This window comes from Ceratotherium simum, chromosome 31, assembly GCF_057802395.1.
Source record: "Ceratotherium simum simum isolate JZ-2026a chromosome 31, ASM5780239v1, whole genome shotgun sequence".
Taxonomy (NCBI): domain Eukaryota; kingdom Metazoa; phylum Chordata; class Mammalia; order Perissodactyla; family Rhinocerotidae; genus Ceratotherium; species Ceratotherium simum.
In genome coordinates this window covers 19847761-19870545 of record NC_141930.1, presented here as the reverse complement: position 1 = coordinate 19870545, position 22785 = coordinate 19847761, and the positions used below count along the sequence as shown (strand labels likewise).

Here is a 22785-nt window from a genome sequence, read left to right as displayed (position 1 = left end):
TTATTTAAAGGGAGGAAATATGTTCTGGCAAATTAAAAAATAAACATCACTTGAATTTAAAACCCCAAGTGAAAAACAAAGTAGTAATTAGGAATAGTAAGCTAGATCTACAAGATCAAATGGAGAAAATATCTTACGACAGAGAGAGAAATACAAATTAAAAAAAGTTTTCCTGAGCTGAAAAATACTTGACATTTCAAATAGCAGAGGCACCACTAAGTACCAGACAGGATTAATGAAAAATGACACATATTTAGGCACATTCTGGTGATATTTCTAAACTCCAGAGATAAAGAAAAAATCATACAAACTTCCAGAGAGAGAGCAGGTTACTTAAAAAGAAAAGCAAATCAGAACTGGTATCATATTTCTCACTGATAGTACTAGAATCCAGAAAAAAAAAAAGAGAGCAGGGATACTATTTAGAGACTTTTGAAAGCACAGAATTGTGATCCAAGAATTCTGTGCCTGGCTGGAATATCACCTATAAGGAAGCTGGAGAGCCCTCTCACTGGTGGGCCCTATCTCCCTGGGACTCACTTCCCTCACTTTGTCTATGCCTGAGTAAGTATTAAAGTTTTGAATTACTTGCTATCATGGCTCTGGGGTGGTATGCCTTGACATGAATACTTTTAAAGAAGGGAAGAGCGGGCCCAGCAGTGAGCAGGGTCAAACCACAAAAGAAGTCAAAGATGAGCATTTTCAAACACAAAAGGACTCAGAATTTATACTACCTACACACTTTTTCTGAGAAAATCATTCAAGACAGAACACCTCAATCAAAAGAAAATTAAATCTAAATAATAAATTCATTGTAGGAGAAGATAAAGTATAAGAAATAACGATGATCCATGAATCTAGTGAAATATATAGCTATACCAAAATACACAGTGGTATTATGTTTATATATTATAAAAGAAAAACAGCACACTTCTCAAGAGCAGGAATGGAAACCAGACAGGGTGAATAATATCTTCAAAGCCCTGAGAGAAAGTCACTGTCAATCTAGACCTGCATATTCAACTAAACTATCTTTCATTAACTAAGGTAAACTAAAGACATTTTCAGATAAACAAAAACTGCAAGAATATGCTATCAGGAAAACTTAATAAAGGAATTTTATAAGAAGATACTTCAGAAAGAAAGAAAATGACCCCAAAAGAATTTTTAAAAGACGGGAAGGAAAAATGAGCAAAGATATTGGTAAATATCTAAACAAATTGGTCAATTTAAACATATCATCTATAACTATAATAATAAGATCTAATTTAGGAGTTTAAAAAAAGATAGAACTAAAATACTGACAAATATAGTAAATAATTTGATGGAGCACAATCAAAGTTCAGAACCTTCTACTATTCAGTAGGGAGTGTTAAGATATTGATTAACCTTTGACTTCACTAAGTTAAATACAAATGGAAAAAATACAGGTAAAACCTTGAGAAGAAAAGAAATATAGTGTCTAACTTCTAAACAATTAGGAAAAAAAGAATAGAAGAATAAAAACAATCATTCAAAATAAAGAGAGAGAGCAGAAGATAAGAAAAGAGAATAATAGGACAAATAAAAAGCATGAAGACAGTTAAAACAAATCCAAACATATCCTAAATTCCAGTGAATGTTAATGGATTAAACTTCTCAGTTAAAAGATGGAGATTGTCAAGTGGATTTTTAAAAATCCAGCTATATGCTACTGACAAGAAACATATCTAAATCATAAAGACATAGAAAAGTTAAATGTAAAGGAAGAAAAAATATATTCCAAGAAAAAAAGAGAATTAAGTGAAAATCAAAGTACCATAAATCGAAATGTTGTGAGAGGCAGTGAAAGTATTACTTGAAGGGAAGGCAGAGCTTTAAACACCTACATATTAAAAAACAAAGTCTGAAAACTAGTGAACTTAAGTCAAACCTGTAAAAAAAAAGAATAACAAAATAAAATCTAAGTTGAAGGAGATTAATAAAAGAGCAGAAATTAACAGAATGGAAAATAAAGATACAACGGAGAGTATCAATTAAGCCAAAAAATGGATCTTAGCAAAAACTAATAAAATAGAAAATCCTCTGGTAAGATTGACCAAGAAACAAAAGAGAAGACAAAATAATATTAGGAATGAAATGATGGATATAACTTCAGATATAAAGAGGAGAATTTTTAAGAGACTATTATGAAAAATTTATGCCAATAAATTTGAAAAGTTAAAGAAATAGACAAATTCCTAGAAATATATAGCTTACCAAAACTGTTTTGAGAAAAATGACTTCATCTTATAAAATGGAATCAGAACTTTAAAATGTTTTCACAAAGAAAATATCAAACCTAGATGATTTTATAGGTGAATTCTACCGAACTTCCAACTTATCAAATGTTCCAATCTTATCCAAATTCCACCAGAGATCAGAAAAAGAGGAACACTTTCCACTTTAGCCAATGAAGTTTCTATAACATTGATATCTAAACCAGACAAGGACGATACAAAGAGGAAAAATTACAGACCCACCTCATCCCTGAACATAGATGCAGAAATGTAAACAAAATGTTAGCAAACCAAATCCAGCAGTATAAAAAAAGATAATACATCATGACCAAACTGGGTTTATCCCAGAATGCAAAATCTATGAAATATATAAACTTAATTTACCACATTAACAGATTAAAAGAGAAAAAACTATATGATAATTTTAATTGATACAGAAAAGTTTTGCTAATATTCAATAGTAACTCATTAGAAAAGATCTCTGCAAACTAGGAGTTAAGTAGAATTTCCTCACCCCATACAGGACATCATTCTTATGGTGAAACATTATAGAAGGATTCCTCTCAAAATCAAGAATAAGACCTTGGATACCTACAATTACCCATCTCCTCAACATTTTACTGGAGGTCCTAACAGTTGCAGTAAGATAAGAAAAAGTAAAAAGTTTAGGGTTTGGAAAGGAAGAAACAAAAATATCATTTTCATAGATGATATTTTATACATAAATAAAAATAAATTTTAAATTAATAAGATTTCTTAGCAAGGTGGCTGGATATAAAATCAATTGTACTTCTACACACCAGCAACAGTTAAAAACATAGTTTATTAATATCATTTATAATAGAAACAAATATATATGGTACCTAGAAATAAATCTAAGAAAAGCTGTGTAAGACGTTTATGGAGAATTATTAAGTCACTAAAGAAAGCCTAAATAAATAGATGTATCATGTTAATATATAGAAAGATTCAATAATGTTGAGATGTCATGACTTTTTCCCAAACTAACAAATATCTCGACAGTGCTTTTTCAGGAATTTAAACCAATTCTAAAATACATTTCAGAGAGCAAAAGCCCAAGATCAGACAAGGCATTTCTAATAAAAAGAATGAAATAGGGGGTTTTCCCTACTGGAAAGCAAGATTTTTTTTTGGAAGTTATAGTAATTAAGACAGTATTGGTATCAACACAGGAATAGACAAAATAAATAATGAAACAGTAGAAAACTAAGAAACACAACTTTGTATACATTAAAATGATACATGACAAAGATGGCATTGCAGGTTATTGAGGTAAAGGATGGACTTTTAAATAAATAATGCTAGAACAACCGACTACAATGAGATAATAAAACTGGATCCCTATCTTACACCAAACACAAAAATCACTACTAGATATATTCATGTGGAAAAGGCAAAACTTGAAATATTTTCAAAGAAAATAGAGAATAATATATCTATGATCTCAGAGTCGAGATTTATTGTACAAGACACAAAAATCACTAATAAAATGTAAAGAATGATAAATGTGACTATATTACAATTAAAAGTGGCTGTCCATAAAAGTTTACTATAAAAAAGTTAAAATATAATCCACAAACTGGAAATATTACAAACACACAGACATATACATATATATACATATATACGTACACATAAACACATATATTTATAAAAAGCTCCTATAAATTAATAGGAAAAAGAAAAAAAATCCATAGAAAGACAGTCAAAGGATATATATAGAGAGAAAATATATCACAAGATGTTAATTTCACTATCAGAAAAACGCAAATTAAAAACAAATGATACCATATTTTATCCACAACACTAGCAAAAGATAAAAATATTGATACTGTCCAAAGTTAGTGAGAGGGTAAACTGATACGGTCCTTTTGGGCAATAATTTTGGAGTATGCATCAAAACTAAATAGGTAATTACCCTTTGATCCAGATCCAGGTATTCTATTACTCAGAATCTATCCCACATATGTACAAAGATATATATGCAAACATATTCATTGCAACAGTGTAAGAATGAGAATGACTCTAGTGTCCATCCATAGGGATGGTTAACTGAATTACGATACAATCACACTATGGATTGCTATGCAGTTATTTAAAAATTATATATATATATTGATATTGAAATAGCTATAGGATATTGTCAGAGATAGTAATACTTACCAAATACTACATTTATTCCTGTTTCTAATACCTCTGGCAGTTAAGTGAGTCCAAAAACTATAATTATTTCCGGCCATTAGGCTTAGAAGGAAAGTGATATGTGTCAATTCTGGGCTGAGACAGTATAAAGCCCATGAATGGCTCTCTAGTTGCACTTCTATGACAGCAACCAAGATGGTGCAGTAACAGGTTGTGAAACCTCCAGCAGCCTAGGTCCCTGAGTAATTCTGTGGAGCAGAGATGCACTCTTTCACCAATCCATGAAATATGAATGAAAAATACATTTATTGGGTCAGACTACTAGAATTTTAGCCTTAATTTGTTACTGCAGTCCAACCTAGCCAATTCTAATCAATATTTATTACGAAAAAAAAGGCAAATCACAGGACAAAACTTAAAGAGTATTTATTATCTTGTATATGTTTTTTAAATTATATATGTGTGTATTTACTTACATGTTAATGTAAATTTACCAAGGGTTAACAATTTATCAAGGGTTAACAATTTTTATCTCTGAGGTAGGGAAATGAGAATTCGAAGAGAAGAGAAAGGATGATAAGGGACTATCGTCTACATTGTTCGAATTTTTCAAAAGCATATATTCATGTATTACTTGTGTAAATATTTTCTTAAAAAATAAAATCAAATTGTTTGTTAGGTATAATATAGGATTGCTTCCAAATCTTCCAACATTTCACATGTATCCTCCCCATTAGAACCTCCTTTCCACTCTCCTCCCTTTCTTCACACGACCACCTCCACGAATGGAAAAGCTCCAGATTAAGAGGGTGACTCTCTAGTACAAACAACTTGGGAACCCCAACTGGTAGCCTTCCAAAAGTGCTGTGTGGGGAACAAATGTTAGTGTTATTATTTGACAGCAAGTTTATTGTTTGTATCATTTTTCTGACAATGTCTGAGATTGGCAAATTAATTAGACTGAGAGAATCCACGATAATGTTCAAGATCCTGTGTTACAAACAAAATGATATCCCACTATCAGAAAAGATTTTTCTTCTAGCCCAACCTCCAACATTCACAATTAAAGAAAATTCTAATGAACTCTCTAACAAAGGATGCCTTGCACAGCTAGAGTAAATCGGGGAAAAGCAAATGTGATTCTTTCCTAAAGCATTCATTTCCGGAGATGTTGATCCTTCCCACCCACCAACACTTTTCTAAAGTACTTTTTTACTGGGTTTTCTGCTACCTTTTTTATAGATTAAGGTCTGTGACATTATCAACTATTGCAAAAGAAGCTTTGGGCAAAGCAAATGGAGGTCTTTTTATCCTTAAAAGGTATTTGGCTAAGCAAGTTTAATATTTTGCGTACACATGAATATAGTATATATTGCTTGCGGTATGTAATTTACCGCATGTATGTATATGATTCAAATCACCTACCTTCAAATCCTCTTCATCTCTTTTAAGTTCCTCCAATAAAATGTAAAAAAATAAATAAAATGACATTCTACTTTAGGTCTTTTTCTGTATATGGACTTCTATAGTCTTACGCTAACAGTCGTAACTATTTTTAAATATCACACTTTGGTTGTGATAATTTGCATATGAGGTATTTTTAGAGAATAGCTTGGACCATAAATTTAAAAACTCCAATTCTATTAAACTGAGATTTTGATAATTCATAATGAAGGGAAATGTGAATGCCTGGAGATACCTCCAAAATACTAAAAGATAAGGCAATCTGCTATTTAAAGGACGTAACAACCACAATGAATACTGCTTTCAATACTAGTAATAAAAGCTAACATGCATCAAATACTTTCTAGGTTTCAGACACTGTGCATACATTTTCACATTTAATCCTCAAGATAGTATGAAGATACTGTAATTTTTCTTCATTTTACACATAAGAAAATTGAAGTCTATACGCGTTATGTTGGTGAGTGTATTAGTTCGCTGGGGCTACCATAACAAAAGTACCAGAGACTGGATGGCTTAAACAGAAATTTATTTCTCATAGTGGTGAAGGCTAGAAGTCTGAAATCAAGGTATCAGCAGGGTTCATTCCTTCTGAGGGCTGTTAGGGAAGGATCTGTTCCAGGCCTCTCTCCTTGGCTTATAGATGGCCATATTCTCCATGTCACATCATCTTCCCTCTGTGTCTATCTCTGTCCTAACTTCCTCTTCTTATAAGGACACCAGTCATATTAAATTAGGGCCCACACTAATGTTCTAATTTTAATTTAATTCCCTCTGTAAAGACCCTCTCTCCAAATAAGATCTGAGGTACTAGAGGTAAGACTTCAACATATGAATTTGGGGAAGAACACAATTCAGTCCACAACACTCAGCGGCAGAACAACGACTTGAACCAAGGTCTGTGACTTCAAAGCCTAAACTCATAACCGTTCTATTTTACTGTCTTGTGGTGGCTTGATTCTTCATATTTTTCCTGTCTGATATGTATTTATTTTAATTTCCCTACAAAACCATAAAATCCTTGAGGGCAAGAACCATATCTTATTCCTTCAACAGGCATTTATTGAGCACTAGTTAACAAATATTTGTCACTATGTTAGAATATTCTAAGCACTATTTCAGGCACTACAGCTACAGCAGTGAACATGACAAAGTCCCTGTTCTCAAAGAGTTTACTTTAGGGAAATGAGAGAAGGCAGACAATAAAAATAAATAAATAAGTACCATAAAGACAATAAAACAGGATAATGTGATGGAGGTGAGTGGTTTCTTTAGATGATGGGCTAACACAAAGGAGATTTTCTAATTAGATTACCATAAATCAAAGATTTTATGCAATATCAAGCTTTATAAATAATTTCCAAGATATAAGTAATCAAGAGGCTCAAAAGAAAAAGTCTTACACGTGCAGGGGAGTTGCCTAGGTCCTTCCTCCCCACAACAGACATGTACTCACTAACCCAGAAATATAAATGAGGTTTCTAAGTGAGAGTCACAGATCACCTCACATAGCAGGAGGAATGTTTACACTATAAACATCTCCATTCTCTCTCCCAGACAGTTGTGTAGCCTACATGACATTCTCCAGGTAACCATGCCATATGTAGCCATACATTCTGAGTTTATTTACTATAAATAGTCCTTTAGCCAGTGACATCCTGTTAAGAAGATTCTGTAGGTAAGGGCTCTTCCTGCTGGCAAATATGGTTAGTCTATTTACTTGGAGGTGCAGATCACCTGCCTACTTTTCTTTCTCCCGGGAATGTCCCCTGGTAAAGGAAGCAAATGGATCACTGGCCAGCTGCTGTAACTCCTTTTTTCCTAAATGGTATGGTCAAGGAGCATTCCTAATGTTGAAGTGATATTTGGCCCATCATTTTTCATACTTCAAAATTCTTACAAATGTTACACATTATCAGCTATGCCGCCACTAATTTCAAGTGGCAAACACCACACTTCCATTTCCAACAATAATGTAGACTAGATAACCTGAAATCCTCCTGCTACAAAACACGTAAAAATATTGGATAAAGAAGAACAAAAATAATTTTGAATTCACAGTTTACCTCTCATGAAAAGGAAAAGATAGTCTCAGGAGCCAAAAGCAAAGAAAGAATTAAAAACCAGAGTGGAAATCTTGAGAGCAGATGTGCTAGCAGCCCTAGGGGGTGAAAGGGATGGAGTGCTGGTTTCTATCACCTAGGGATTTTATTTTACTGCTCACAAGGAATAAGGCCTTGGTCCACATGAGTTGGGAAGTTAAAACCAAGATCCCCAAAGAAACCAGGATTTATGAAGGTCATGGATGAAAGAGTAACCTAGAAAAAAAATCCAACTACTAGTAGAAAGAAATTATAATAAAAAATCTTGTCTGACATGGCCTGTATCAGGTATGGAAAAAAAAATGTTTTACCTAGATTTTAGCTATGAATTCCTTCTCATATGGGCTTGGGGTTTGGATTTATACAACCCAAATGACTAGGAAACCCCAAATTAAATTTAATATAAAAAGGGTTCCAGGCTGATGGTGAAGCAAATTCAAAACTTCTCTAGAAGGACATGCCCTACATCCAGACCATATAGGATGCCCACAGATAAAGCCCTGATGAAGACAAGTGCAAAATTCAAAACTACCAAACACATGAAAAACCAATCAGCAGACACAATAAAAGCAATATTAAACTCTCAGGAACTTCAGATAATAGAACTAACAGATGGAGACTATAAAATAAATGTTCCAAAGTATTAAAGAGCCAAAAAACAAACTTGAAGTATGAAAAGAACAAGATACTATATGAAAAGAACAGGCTTGAAAACAAAACAATTAGACTTTCTACAAATCAAAACTATAGTGTGTTCATTCAAAGTTCAACAGTTTTAAAAAGCAGTTTAAATACAGCTCTAGGACATGAGGTATAGGGAGAATTAGTCAACTGAAAATGGATCTGAAGAATTACCCTGAAGATAGCACACTAAAGATAGAGATAATGTAATAGAAAATAAGAAAGAGGGATTAAAACTTGGAAGATAGTATAAGTTCCAATTTATTTATTTGTAGTTCCAGGAAGGAAAAACACAAAATGGCAGAGGTAATATTCAAGATTATAATGATTAGAAATATTTTACAGTTAATAAAAGACATGAACCCTCCAATTCAGGAAAGAAATCTTAAGAATGATAAATAAAAAGAAATCCACACTTAGAGACACCGTGGTGAAACTAAAGAGCCCAAAGACAATGAGAAGACCTTAAATGCAGCCTTAGAGAAGAGAGAAGTTATGCGGGTTGGGTTCTCCAGAAGCAGACAATGAGACGGATTTTTGGGTGCAAAGTGCTTATTAGGGATCAACTCCAGTAAAACAAAGGGGGTGGAAGCAGGATTGAGCAGAGGAAGAAGTCACACTGTGATGTGGCCTAACAAAACCTCAGTCAACCCAGGAGGGACTCAGGGGCAAGAATTACCCTTCAGAGTGTCCTATACTAGGCTGAAATAATCAGGCCTTTATATCCCTGCCTTGTTCGGTCACAGGATGCAGACTGCTCCAGGAAGGATGTGATCTCAGGCAAAGCAGCTCTCTGCAGCTGAGGCAGACCCTGAAAGAGCTGACAAGTAGAGGCTGTGTGATGTCCCTGCAGCTGGACAGCAAGTCTCTCCTCGAATGGGAACCTGGGAAGTATATCTCTGTTTCTACCACAGAAGTTATCTACATAGGAATAATAATTCAAATGACAGCATTTCTTAACAGCAGCAACAGCAACAAAATATCTTCAAAGATATTTCTTCAAAGAACTAAGAGAAAAATAACTGGCAACCTAAATTTCACACTCAGCCATCTTACCATTCAAGAGTGAGAATGAAATAAAGCTATACAAACAAAGAATACAAGTGTTTACCACTAACTGATCTTCTGAAAGAACTGCTAAGACATGTATTTCAGAAAGAAGGAAAACGAACCCAAAAGGGAGGGCTGAGATGTAAGAAGGACTGAGAAACAAATAAAATATAAAAACATATGGCCAACTTTGACTATATAAAATAATAGTGTTTTTAAGATGATTTATTTGGAGGGTATAAAAACAAGATGGAACCAAAATCCAGGAAAATAGTAATGTCTAAGGAAAAGGGTCCCATCAGAGTTAAAGAATCCTAAGATTCATATATTTTATACAAGGAATGTAAAGTTATTGTTTAACCTTAGAATAAAGTCAATTATGCTCTTAACACTTGAAGGGTCACCCTAAAAGGATCAAAACAGAATTCTCAATTTCCAAACTAGCAAAAGGCTAAAATTTAATAAAGGAAACTCAAATTCCTATCAAAATTAAAATGACATTTTTCACAGAAATAGAACAAAGAATCCTAAAATTGGTATGGAACCACAAAAGATCCCAAATAGCCAATCTTGAGAAAGAAGAACAAAGCCAGAGGCATCACACTTCCTGATTTCAAACTATATTACAAAGCTACAGTAATCAAAACAGACACATAGATCAATGGAACAGAATAGAGAGTCCAGAAATAAACCTATGCATATATAGTCAATTTATGACAAAGGAGGCAAGAATACACAATGGGGAAAGGACAGTCTTTCCCAACACTCAAAAAATGGTGTTGGGTAGCCACATGCAAAAGAATGAAACTGGACCACTATCTTACAACATAAACAAAAATGAACTCAAAATGGATTAAAGACTTAAACGTTAAGACCTGAAACCATAAAACTCCTAGAAGAAAACACAGGCAGTAAGCTCCTTGACATCAGTCTTGGCGAAGACTTTTTGGATTTGACACCAGAAGCAAAGGCAATAAAAGCAAAAATCAATAAGTGGGATTCCATCAAACTAAAAAGCTTCTGCACAGCAACGGAAATCATCAACAAAATGAAAAGGCAACCTACCAAACAGAAGAAAATATTTGCAAATCATATATCTGATAAGGCGTTAATATTCAAAATATATAAAGAACTCATACAACTCAATAGCAAAAAAACAAACAATCTGATTAAAAAATGGGCAGAGGATCTGAATAGACATTTTTCCAACGATATACAATGGCCAACAGATACACGAAAAGGTGCTCAACACCACTAATCATCAGAGAAATGCACATCATAACCATAATGAGAACCTCACACCTGTTAGAATAGCTATTATCAAAAAAGACAAGGAATAACAAGTGTTTGCAAGGATGTGAAGAAAAGGGAACCCTTGAGCCCTGTCAGTGGGCATGTAAATTGGTGTAGCCACTATGGAAAACAGTATAGAAGTTTCTCAAAAAAATTTTTTTAAAAACTACCATATGATCCAGCAATTCCACTTCTGGGTATTTATCCAAAAAAATATGAAAACATTAATTCCAAAAGATATCTGCATCCCCATGTTCACTGCAGCATTATTTATAATAGCCAAGACATGGAAACAACCTAAGAGTCCATTGATGGACGAACGGATAAATAAAATGTAGTATATACACATACAATGGAATATTATTCAGCCATAAAAAAGAAGGCAATCTTGCCATTTGGAACAACATAAATGGACCTTGAGGTCATTATGCTAAGTGAAATAAGTCAGATGGAGGAAGACAAATACCATATGATCTCACGTATATGTGGAATCTAAAAAAAAAAAAACACAAACTCATAGACAGAGAGAACAGATCGGTGGTTGCCAGAGGCAGGGGGTGGAGGGTGGATGAAATGGGTGAAGGTGGTCAAAAGGTACAAACTTTCATGGGGCCAGCCTGGTGGCAGGGTGGTTAAGTTCCTGCATTCCACTTTGGCGGCTCGGGGTTCACTGGTTCAGATCCTGGGTGTGGACCTACTCACCACTCATCCATCAAGCCATGCTGAGGCAGCGTCCCACATAGAGGAGCTACAACTCTACAATTATGATACACAACTATGTACTGGGGCTTTGGGGCGAAAAAAGAAAAAATTTTTTAAAAAAGGAGGAAGATTGGCAACAGATGTTAGTGCAGGGCCAGTCTTCCTCAAAAAAAAAAATAAAAACAAAAAAAATTTTTTAAAAAGGTATAAACTTCCAGTTATAAAATAACTAAGTCCTGGACATGTAATGTACAGCATGGTGACTATAGTTAATAATACTGTATTGTATATTTGCTAAAAGAGTCAATCTTAAAAGTTCTCATCACAAGAAAAAAAATTATAACTGTGTGGTGACGAATGTTAACTAGATTTATTGTGGTGATCATTTCACAATATATACAAATATCAAATCATTATGTTGTATACCCAAAACTAATATAATGTTATATGTCAATTATATCTCAATAAAAAAAGAAATAAAACTCAATCAAGCTAACAAAATGCAGGAACAGAGAAAAATAGGTATATAAAAGACCAGGTAAATGGAAAGCATAAAATAAGATAGGTATTTTAAGACAGAAATACATTATGTCAGTAACCACAATATAGTCTAAATGTAGTAACTAAAAGTCATAGACTGTCAGATTTGATTTAAAAAAACAAACCACCAACAAAATGCAGCTATATACTGCTTACAAGAGACATATCTAAGCAAAAGGACATAAAGAGTTTGGAAATAAAAAACGGAAAAGGATAAATCAGACAATTACTCACCAGAAACAGCAATATAGCTGTAGCACTATCAAAAGCATTATTAAGGGTAAAGATGGTCACTATGTTTTGCTAAAAAGATAAAAAGAAAAATTCACCAGGATAATTTAGTAACTTTAAATGTTCATGCTCTTTAATAAAGCAGCATCAAAATATAGAATGAAAATTTGGTAGAATTACACATTGATAAATCTATAATCAAAATAGAAGATTTCAACATACCTCTCAGTAATTGAGAGATCAAGAAGATAAAAGAACATGGAAGATTTAAACAATACAATTAAGAAAATATCATCTTGGGTATGCCTTCACTGGTCTAAAATCTTCCATGGCTCCTATTGCCTCTGGCATCAAATCCAAATTCTTCTTCTTGATCCTAAAAATAGTCCACATTTGGTCCCGCCCTTCCTACCTAGCCAAGCTTATTTCTTACCTGTCCCCAACACAAATCACCTATCCTAGGCAAACCAAACCACTAATGGACCAGAGAGAGGAAGCTCTATGGTGTAGCACTTACACACCTAGATTGGGATTAGACTGCAAAGGTTCAAATCCTGGTTCTATCATTTACTAACTGCATGATCTTGGGCAAGTTATTAACCCTTATGATCTTCAGTCTTCTCATCTATAAAATGAGGATACTGGTAATATCTACCTCCTAGGCCTATTGTGAGGATTTATAAAGATTCGTGTTGTTACCATCTCCTGAAATGCCCCTCTTCCTCCTCTCATCTATTCAAACTCTACCCAGGCTCCAAGGCCAACTCAAATTCCTCTTCTCATAAAGCCTTCACCAATTACTCCCTCTACCTTTCATTTATCTCCCTCTTCTATAGTATAGTAGTTCTTAACCTTGTAGGAGAGTGGTAGAGGGTCACAGACACCTTAGAGAATCTGATGGGGGTAAAAAATATCTATTCATAAAAATGCACATGCATACACACACACGTTTGCATGAAACATCAGGGGATTCATTTTCCTCTGAAGCTCACGCACAGAACCCCAATTACGAACCCCTGTCTTCAAGTCTATGTTTCACCACCACCCACTCTTTTCTCCTGAGGCCATCTTAACGAAAGTACAGAATGCTACATGGAGCTAGAAGATGCATAGAGAGAAGCTAGTGAAGCTCACTTCATAGATAACGACACTGACTCATAAAGAGGTGAAGTGACTTACCAAAGCCACAGACAACCATGGAGTGGCAGAGATGGAGCCAGAACCTGCCTCCTAGCTACATCTCTAGGGTTCTTTGCAAAAGTGTATTTGAATAATTTATCTCCAACTCACAGAACTCTAAAATTGAGAAATAATGTTAACCCATTTTTCAGATGAGGTGATAAATCCCTTGGGGAATTTGTCCCCAGGTAATCAGGCCAGAAGTCACCAAGACTCATTCTCAGAATGATAATTACGAAACAAACCAGCAACATTATTATATTTTATTCTGCCTTACCTTCCTTGTATTGAAACTCTCTCACTAGCTTTCTCTGAAGCAACACCAAACTACGAAACATAAACTGCTCCAATTTTATTATTTGGGGGAGTTAACTTGGAAGCTTTCTTTAAAATTTTTCTATAATTATAATAATCAAAGAATATCATCAGTTCTAGATCTTGGGCCAGGAAAGACACAGTTAAATCCAATCCACAATCTTTCATTCTCAGATCTGACTTTATAAATACTTTCATAAATATTTCATAAATATGTCTTCTATCTCCTTCCCTATAAGACATTTTTCCAGAATAACTAACAAATAGTAAAATGGACTATACGTTGCTTATTCTCTACCCTACCTTCGAATTCTCAAAGTAGTTTAACGGTAAGCAAAGAAAAAAGAAAAGCATCATGAATAACCTACAAAACACAATAATCAGCCTCCACGTTATTAAAAACTGATGAGCACTTGTATAGTCATAGTCTCCTTGCACTAAGAGAGCTGTTCTACTATGTGGAGTCATACACCCAGCCTAGGAAATGAGATAAATGACTCAGGAAGAGGAGGAGGTTTGTAAAATGGGATATATCAGTCAAAAACCTTAATCAACAACCAGGAAAGAAAGCACTTTATAAGAAAATAATATTGGAGCACCTGAAGAGCATAGATTTTTAATAAAAGAAAAGGATCATAGAGATGAATCGTAAAGGCCACCTAGTCAAAACTCTTCATTTTCCAGATGAATCAACGGAAGCCTGAGACCTAAACTATCTCCTTTGAAATCCACAGGCTTTTCAGAGAAGGGAACCCAGGACCCACCATAGGAAGTCAGCTTCCCCAGCTGAAAATTCACACTATCTTGGATAATGAGCCAAGTGAAATAAACACTGGAAAATACCAGGAACATTATTTATACATTCTAAATAATAAGTCCTATTTAGGCCTTGGGGGAAAGTACACACGCCACAAGCAACTGGATCTTGTGCAGTACCAAGTGGCTCAGGGAGCTAGATGAGTCTGCGGTGCTGTCTCTTAGAAACTCTCGGATGCTGACAAGGATACAGTGACACACCTACTTGCCACTAAGAGGAAAAACACCTAGAAAAAGAAAAGTGTAGGCCACAGAATTTGCCATATATGTGGTCATATTTTTAGTATTTCTATCTATTGTTTTTATTTTTCATAGATGTATTCTAAATAATGATGGGTTAATAATGTTTGGAAACAATTCTTGGTTAAGAGGGGCCAAGAATTAATGTTTATTCAGCATAGCAGCAGGTTCCCTGTGTATTCTCAATAATGTTTATGTGGGAAATTTAGAAGAAAATTTTGATTAATATATGTTCACACATGGTCTCTGATTACAAAGATAAATTGAAGGCTGTGTGGCAATGAAGTGCTTTCCTGAGGGGAAAGGTGCTCAAGACTCAGTTGCCTAATCTGGAATAAATCTACTCTAAAGTTATTTACAAAAAGTGTTCAGATTTTACTAAGGAAAACACAAAAGGATTTCTTACTCATTGCAATTTTACTTTCATAAATTAAAATATAATAGAAAATGATAATTTAATAAATGGATCTACATTTCCTTTATTGAATTCTTTGAGTGCAAATATCCCTAAAATTCTGGAACTTCAGTTTTCCTTTTTATATCAATCTTTCATTCTAATATTGAACTCCTTATAGAAGTCAAATCTAAAGCCTAACATCAAACTCATTCCCTTGTGATTTGGTGATGAAGTTTTATGAATGGTGCTTACCTACCTTACAGGTGATGATAAGATTTTGGCAAATGCAGAAAACTGCATTTGTCAACTTTTGAAAAAGAGAAGCCATTGTGTATTTTACAGAGAGCAAAACAACTTAATTCCAAAAGGCTACCATCATTATTACTATCCTAAAATCCAAAGTACTTTCTAGGCAAATGTCAGTGTTTGGTAGTTTTTCTATCTGCTTCTACACTAACTACACAAAATCTTAATGCTATACCTTCTTTGTTCCTTTTTAAACAAAATAATGGATTTTTTTGTATAGGTTTCTGACTAAAACTGAAGCACATGAAGACACAGATTTTGCCTATGAATAAGAAATTTTCAAAATTAAATTTTCCCTTCAAGTACTTCCAAATTAAAATTATAAATCAGTAAAAATGAACCATGTGAAAATAATGTAAGCGTTTTAAGAGCCCTCTTCTATTTTATCAAATTACTGGCACATTGAATTTCCTAGACAAAATACTCAAAATAACTGTGTTCACAGCAGGATTAAAGAATGGTTGAATCATCCCTAATAATTTCCGCTACCAAAAAGGGGCAAACGTTTTTTAACATTTAGAAAGTAAATCTAAGTTAATGCAGTATCCAAACAATGAAGAAAGAAACTGCTTACAAATATGTTTTGCTGACCAAAGTATGCTTTGAGGGAACATGAGAGGTATTACTTTCATGTCTTTAACCTATTCATCCCTGGGCGGGGTTGGGTGGATGGGATCTCCCTATAGGTTCCCTTTTATTAATGGAAAACTTCCAATAGTTACTACAAAAATATAACTGTTGCTTTTTCTGTCCCAAACATTTTTGCCTTTCTTGAGGAATATTCTTAATGTTCTAGAAAAAAGCTAAGATGGAAAATAGGAGTGGGGAAGAAATATTTGGAAAACAAGCATAAGCAGCACTATCATGCCATGTGAGTAAAAAGAGCTGTTTGGGGCCAGATCATGAACACCCAAGAGCAAGAACAATCAGTATTTTGTTAGGTAGAGCAGGGAGTTTTTGAGGAGAAGAGTGATTTGGCCAGATCTGTGGAAGATAAATCTTCAGGACTGGCCTGAAGAGAGAACGGAGGCAGGAAACTGTCAGGACACTCCTGGGTATCAGTCAGGTTCCTGGCAGGAAACAGGTAGCAGTCAAGCTGGGTAATTTAAGAAAGATCAACAAAGAGAATATTACAAAGATACGGGCATGGATTAAGGAAATTCAAAAAGAAGAGTGGTACAATGGTGAGAGCCACAACCACCACCAGGCCTGCAGGAACCAGGGGAGCACTGAGAGGAGCCAGCAGAGGGTGGCTGCCACCCTGTGGAGAGAGCTGCCTGACTGGAGCTATGGACTTACAGAGGAACCAGCCAACTCACAGCAATCTGCAGAGGGCTGGGGGCATATGTGCCCTCACCTTACTCTCTTCACACCCTCTGATCTTCTGTCACTGCCTCCTGGGGTCGCATCCAGCTGGAAGCCAGCGGCAGAGAACAGAGTGGAGAGAGGATCTAGAGAAGTGGACGGAAGAGACCAGTCTAGGGGTAAGGTTATAGTAGTGAGAATGGAAAGCGTATGGAAAGGGAATGGAAATTTAACAGGACTTTCTGCCTGAGTAAATTTGGAGATGGGAAAAGAAAAGTCAAGGATGCTGTCATAGTTTCAAGCCCAATATACTAGACTAGAATGATAACATCAACTGAACCTATTTTTACTAACCATTGTATTCCCAATGCCCAGAACAGTAACTTGGGCAGGAAAGGACTTCAAGAGACATTTGTTGGGCAAAAAAAAAAGTGGCCGGATGGATGATGGAAGAAACAAATTTGAGGGAAGGTGATGTGTTATGTAGTCTTAGACATACTGAGTTTAGAGCGCGGTGGAAGAGCCCTGCATGTGATTGGAGATTTGAGCCTAAAGCTCTGAAAAGGAAAGGAATAAAGATGTACCTTTAAGAACCATCTGCACAAATACGGCAGCTGACACCATGAGAGTGCATGAAATGGCATTGAGAGCAGATATAAAGGGAAAAGAAGCAGGTTCTAATGACCAAACATAGGATCTGTCTGCGTTATGGGACAAAAGGAGGAGAAACCAACAAAGAGAAAAGACAAAGAGAAAAACCAACAAAGGGAAAAGACAATATGTGCAACCACTTGCTTTCCTGTTAAAATAATTTCACATATATTTGCACATCCCTGGTAGGCTCTCTTTTTGTTGACACTGCACAGTCTTGCCTAACATAAAGATGACACAAATGCAAGCTACAGACCACCACTTACCAACATGCCTCAATAAGATTTTTTTAAAGCCCTAAATCCCAACCTTACTAGTTGCTCACGTTGAATCTAACACAGCCAACATTAATCATTTTTTAATTAAGAAAAGTCTATGTATTAGGCTTATTCTTTCAAGTAGTCATGTATTGAATACCTATTATGTATCCAGCACTATGTTCAGCAAAGTGGACATAAAAATCAGTCTCCAGTCATTAAGGAAATTAAAATCCACTCGGACTGTAAAAAACCATTGAGCATAAAACAATTAGAGTTCAATTAAGAGCTGACCTGTATGATTCAAACCAAATAGCATTTCGCCCAGTGAGAATTCGTAGTATTCCGCACCTGTCGAGATCTGCTCTTTCTTTTCCTAACCCAGAAGATTGACAGGAGCCAAATCCTACCTAGCTGTACTTCCTATTAAAGGCTCAATCATGCCATATTGTAAATTTCTCTTTACTTTTCTTTCTTCCCCACTGTTTCATAAGGTCTCAATAATCTTTGTATCTAGTGTGTGGAACACAATAGTCATTCAAATATTTGTTAAATGAATGAATGAATCAGAAGCTAAGCCACGCCCAGAGTAGCTGTCAATGTCCTTAACTCTCCTATGGCAAATCCCAAAAGCTTTAGGGTTCAAGGCAGTTACCTTATATGGCCTTTGACCTAGCCTTGGCCCCACAGGATGACTGATTTAAAGACCTGGTGCTGAGTGTTAAGGCAAAGACTCAGAAAACCCCTAGAAAATCCTAAAATGCTTTTAGAAAAGAAGAAGAAAGAAGATTCTAGCACAATGCCTGAAGCACAAAATGTGCTCATTAAATGTTTGGTGAGTGAATGAACAAAGGAAAGCTGAGGAAAGATAGTGAGCTTAAGAAGAGACCAAACTGAGGGGGCAGGTGTGACAGAGGGGGCTATATCTAAAGCCCTCTAGCAGAAACTCAACTGAATCTATTTCCTAATGGCTACTATGTCCACTTCTATGGGTTAATTCTCCAGCATAACCCCCTCTTCACTACTCCCAACATCCCATTAAAGGAAAACAAAACCTGTAAACCACACAATCAGTGGTGCCTCCCAAACTTGACTATACATACTCATCACCTAGAGATCTTGTAAAAATGAAGGCTCTGAATCATGACATCTGGGGTGATGCCAGAGATTCTGCATTTCTAACTGACTCCCAGGTGATGCTATGATGCTGGTCAAGAGACCACACTTTTAGAGTATCAAGAGCCTGGAAGACATTGCAGAGAATATGTATGTAGTCTTAATGCCATGAGTTAAGATTCCTCCTGCTCCTACATTTCCAGTTGTATAACTTTAGACAAATTTTACCTCTCTGAGCCTTCCTTTGTCATCAGTGGAATACGGTGAATAACAACATCTAACACTTATTGAGTGCTTACCATGTATCAGGAACTAACGTTTCATATTTACCAACTCACAAACATGACTTAAGTTAATCAACCTGTCCTAGGTAGGTTCAGTAAACCTGATCTCATTCCAGGTAGTTTGACTCAAGAACCTGGTGTTTAATCACTGTGGGGGACTGCCTCTTCAGCTTAGCTCCCAGAGACATTATGAAGAACAAATAATAATTCTAAGCTAAGATTCTAGCTAAGATTTATCGAGCACTCATGTTCCAGGCTGTAGTCTAAGCTCCCTTGGGGGCATATTAACTTATCTTTATACCAGCCCTAGGAGGTTACAGGTGTTAAAAGAGGCCCAAACAAGTTAAACAGCGGAAGGTCAAACAGTGGCACACGCAGGACCGGAACCCAGGCAACCTAACTGCAGAGCGGGTGCTCTTTTGCCAAAGCCAGGAGACGATGCGGCCCCGGGACTCGGGGCTACCAGCGATCAGCAAGCTGGGGTGGGCGCACACCCGCGCCCACTCAGGGCGGTCTAACTCCCAGCCCCGCTCGCTCCCAAAGCAAACCGATCTTCTTCTACACTTGGCTTCATGTGTATCTTTGGGAAGTGTTTTTCTCGGCCCACACCCGGGACCCCGTGAGTGGGTCAGGTCTCTAGTGAAACACAATTTGTCTAGTCACAAGAAAGGCTGAGGCCCCAGATTTGCGCCGCCCCACCTGCGCCGCCGCCTCCTGGGAGCCGAGTCCCAATCAGGCCGTGGAACTTGCAGTCGGGGCTCCTCCGGCCAGCTCCGCCTCCCTCCCGGCGCGACCAAAAGGGCCGCCTCTAATCCCATCTGCTGTCCGACACCGCCCTCTGCCGGCCTTTTCTCAGGGCGCTCGCGTTGTGAGCCAGTTCCGGGCGCGCCGGAAGGGAAGCTTTCTCTTCCGGAACGAGCGTCCGGGGGACCGCACGTGGTTGTGTGGCCCGCGCTGGAGCCGGTGCTGGCGGAGGAGTGGTTTGAACTGTCCTCCCGGAGCGCGTGAGCCCAGCCAGAGCCATGGAGGGCCAGAGCGTGGAGGAGCTGCTGGCAAAGGCGGAGCGGGACGAGGCGGAGAAGCTGCAGCGCATCACGGTGCACAAGGAGCTGGAGCTGGAGTTCGACCTAGGGAACCTGCTGGCCTCGGACCGGAACCCCCCAACGGGGCTGCGGAGCGCGGGACCCACGCCAGAGGCCGAGCTGCGGGCCCTGGCGCGGGACAACACGCAGCTGCTCATCAACCAGCTGTGGCAGCTGCCCACGGAGCGCGTGGAGGAGGCGCTGGTGGCGCGGCTGCCCGAGCCCACCACTCGCCTGCCGCGCGAGAAGCCGGTGCCCCGGCCGCGGCCGCTTACACGCTGGCAGCAGTTCGCGCGCCTCAAGGGCATCCGTCCCAAGAAGAAGAGCAATCTGGTGTGGGACGAGGTGAGCGGCCAGTGGCGGCGCCGCTGGGGCTACCAGCGCGCCCGCGACGACACCAAGGAATGGTTGATCGAGGTGCCCGGCGGTGCCGACCCCTTGGAGGACCAGTTCGCCAAGCGGATTCAGGCTAAGAAGGAACGGGTGGCCAAGAACGAGCTGAACCGGCTGCGTAACCTGGCCCGCGCGCACAAGACGCAGCTGCCCAGCGCGGCCGGCATGCACCCTACCGGACACCAGAGTAAGGAGGAGCTGGGCCGTGCCATGCAGGTGGCCAAGGTCTCCACCGCCTCTGTGGGGCGCTTCCAGGAGCGCCTGCCCAAGGAGAAGGCGCCCCGGGGCTCTGGCAAGAAGAGGAAGTTTCAGCCCCTTTTCGGGGACTTCGCAGCCGAGAAAAAGAGCCAGTTGGAGCTGCTACGACTCATGAACAGCAAAAAGCCTCAGCTGGACGTGACGAGGGCCACCAATAAGCAGATGAGGGAGGAAGACCAGGAGGAGGCGGCCAAGAGGAAGAAAATGAGCCAGAAGGGCAAGAGAAAGGGGGGCCGGCAGGGTTCTGGGGGCAAGGGGAAAGGGGGCCCGCCCAGCCAGGGAAGAAAGAGGAAGGGGGGCTTGGGAGGCAAGATGCATTCCGGGCCGCCTGGCTTGGGTGGCAAGAGAAAAGGAGGGCAACATCCAGGAGGAAAGAGGAGGAAGTAAATTTCACCCGTGGACCCGTCTAAACCAAGAACTGTACTAAATGTTGAGTTCTAGGTACTGTACTTTGGGGGGATGCAGAAGAAGGTGACTGCCACCTTCACTGGGCTTGAAGTTGAAGGGATAGGATTGCTCATCCCTCAAGGTAGTTTGTAAATGTTGGACTCTACAAATTAATGTTTTTCCCACAACCAAGACTTTGGAGATTGAAGGATGTATTTGAGGACCTAAAAATTAAGGAACGAATTCGGTTGAAACTGGGCATGAGTTCTGTTCTCAAACACATCTTTTTTCTTTTTAACTTTGGATATGGTGTGAGGGACAGTTGGTCATATTTTAGAGACTTAGTTTGATTTCTGCATTATTTTTATAACAAACTTGTGTATTTATCAAAGCGAGGGGGAAACATTACATTTTCAGAACTGGACTTAAAAGTAACTGTTGTAAAGGTTATTTAATAAAACTATATCTGTATCTAATGTTGCTTTCAACTTTTTGACTGTTGGTAGAAATCTTAAAGCCAGTGAGCTGGATACCTGGTACAGATTATTTTCATTTACTTTCAAAAAAATATAAAGCAGCTAAATTCACTTTTTTAGAAAAGCTCATACTTCTTTTGGTATCATATAATATTGAAAGTGTAATACAACTGGTGTCTCTTTGAGAAAAGATTTCATGCTTTTCAACTCTGAAAACATTGATTTGCTGTAAATGATAAATTTGGACTTCAGTAAATAGTGGTAATAATCCTCATTAATCCATAAAATACTTAAACCTTTCTCAACATTTATGTCCCTAATTTTTTTAAAGCTTCAAGTAGGGTCTGTTTGGGGAAGAGAGAAAGAAACCCACAAAATCCTTAATTATCTTTAGATTTATTTGTCTAATTGACCTGAGCTAGTTTCATTAGGAGGTGAAATGTTTATAGCTATCCTGGGTCTCTTTCCCTAATTGATCTCAGTAATTCATCTTTGTAAAAATAAATAGCTCCTGAAAAGGATTCATAGTAGGTGAAGAATCTGGGGGGCGGGGGGGGGGCGCTTTTTTGCTGCTTTTATAGCACTTTTTTAGACCCACTATTAGTCTGATAATTGATAGGAAATTAAAATTGGGAGTCCTTTTCATTTTTTCAGCGTTGTCTCATTTTTGTAAGTTGCTTTTGGAAATTGCTATGAAAGAAAAGATTAATTCAGATTTCATAATAGGTTACTAAAAACACAGTTGTTCAATTGTTACTGTTTTAGGATACTTTCTGATTAAGTTAAAGTGGAACTTTGCCATCATTGATCAACTTTTCCACTGGGACACAGAGCACTTG

At 37.6% G+C, this 22785-nt stretch overlaps 1 protein-coding gene across 1 annotated transcript; it reads left to right on the top strand.

Annotated features, from left to right (window-relative positions):
- The first annotated feature begins 20265 nt into the window (after window positions 1–20265).
- RRS1 (regulator of ribosome synthesis 1) lies at window positions 20266–21946 on the top strand. Its single transcript, XM_004435747.3, has one exon. It carries the CDS (start codon window positions 20373–20375, stop codon window positions 21468–21470), a length of 1098 nt encoding a protein of 365 aa, XP_004435804.2. The 5' UTR covers window positions 20266–20372; the 3' UTR covers window positions 21471–21946.
- Window positions 21947–22785: the final 839 nt, after the last annotated feature.

What these genes read in the sequence shown, in the direction of transcription:
- RRS1 (XM_004435747.3), top strand. Translation starts at nt 20,373, where the DNA reads ATGGAGGGCCAGAGCGTGGAGGAGCTGCTGGCAAAGGCGGAGCGGGAC.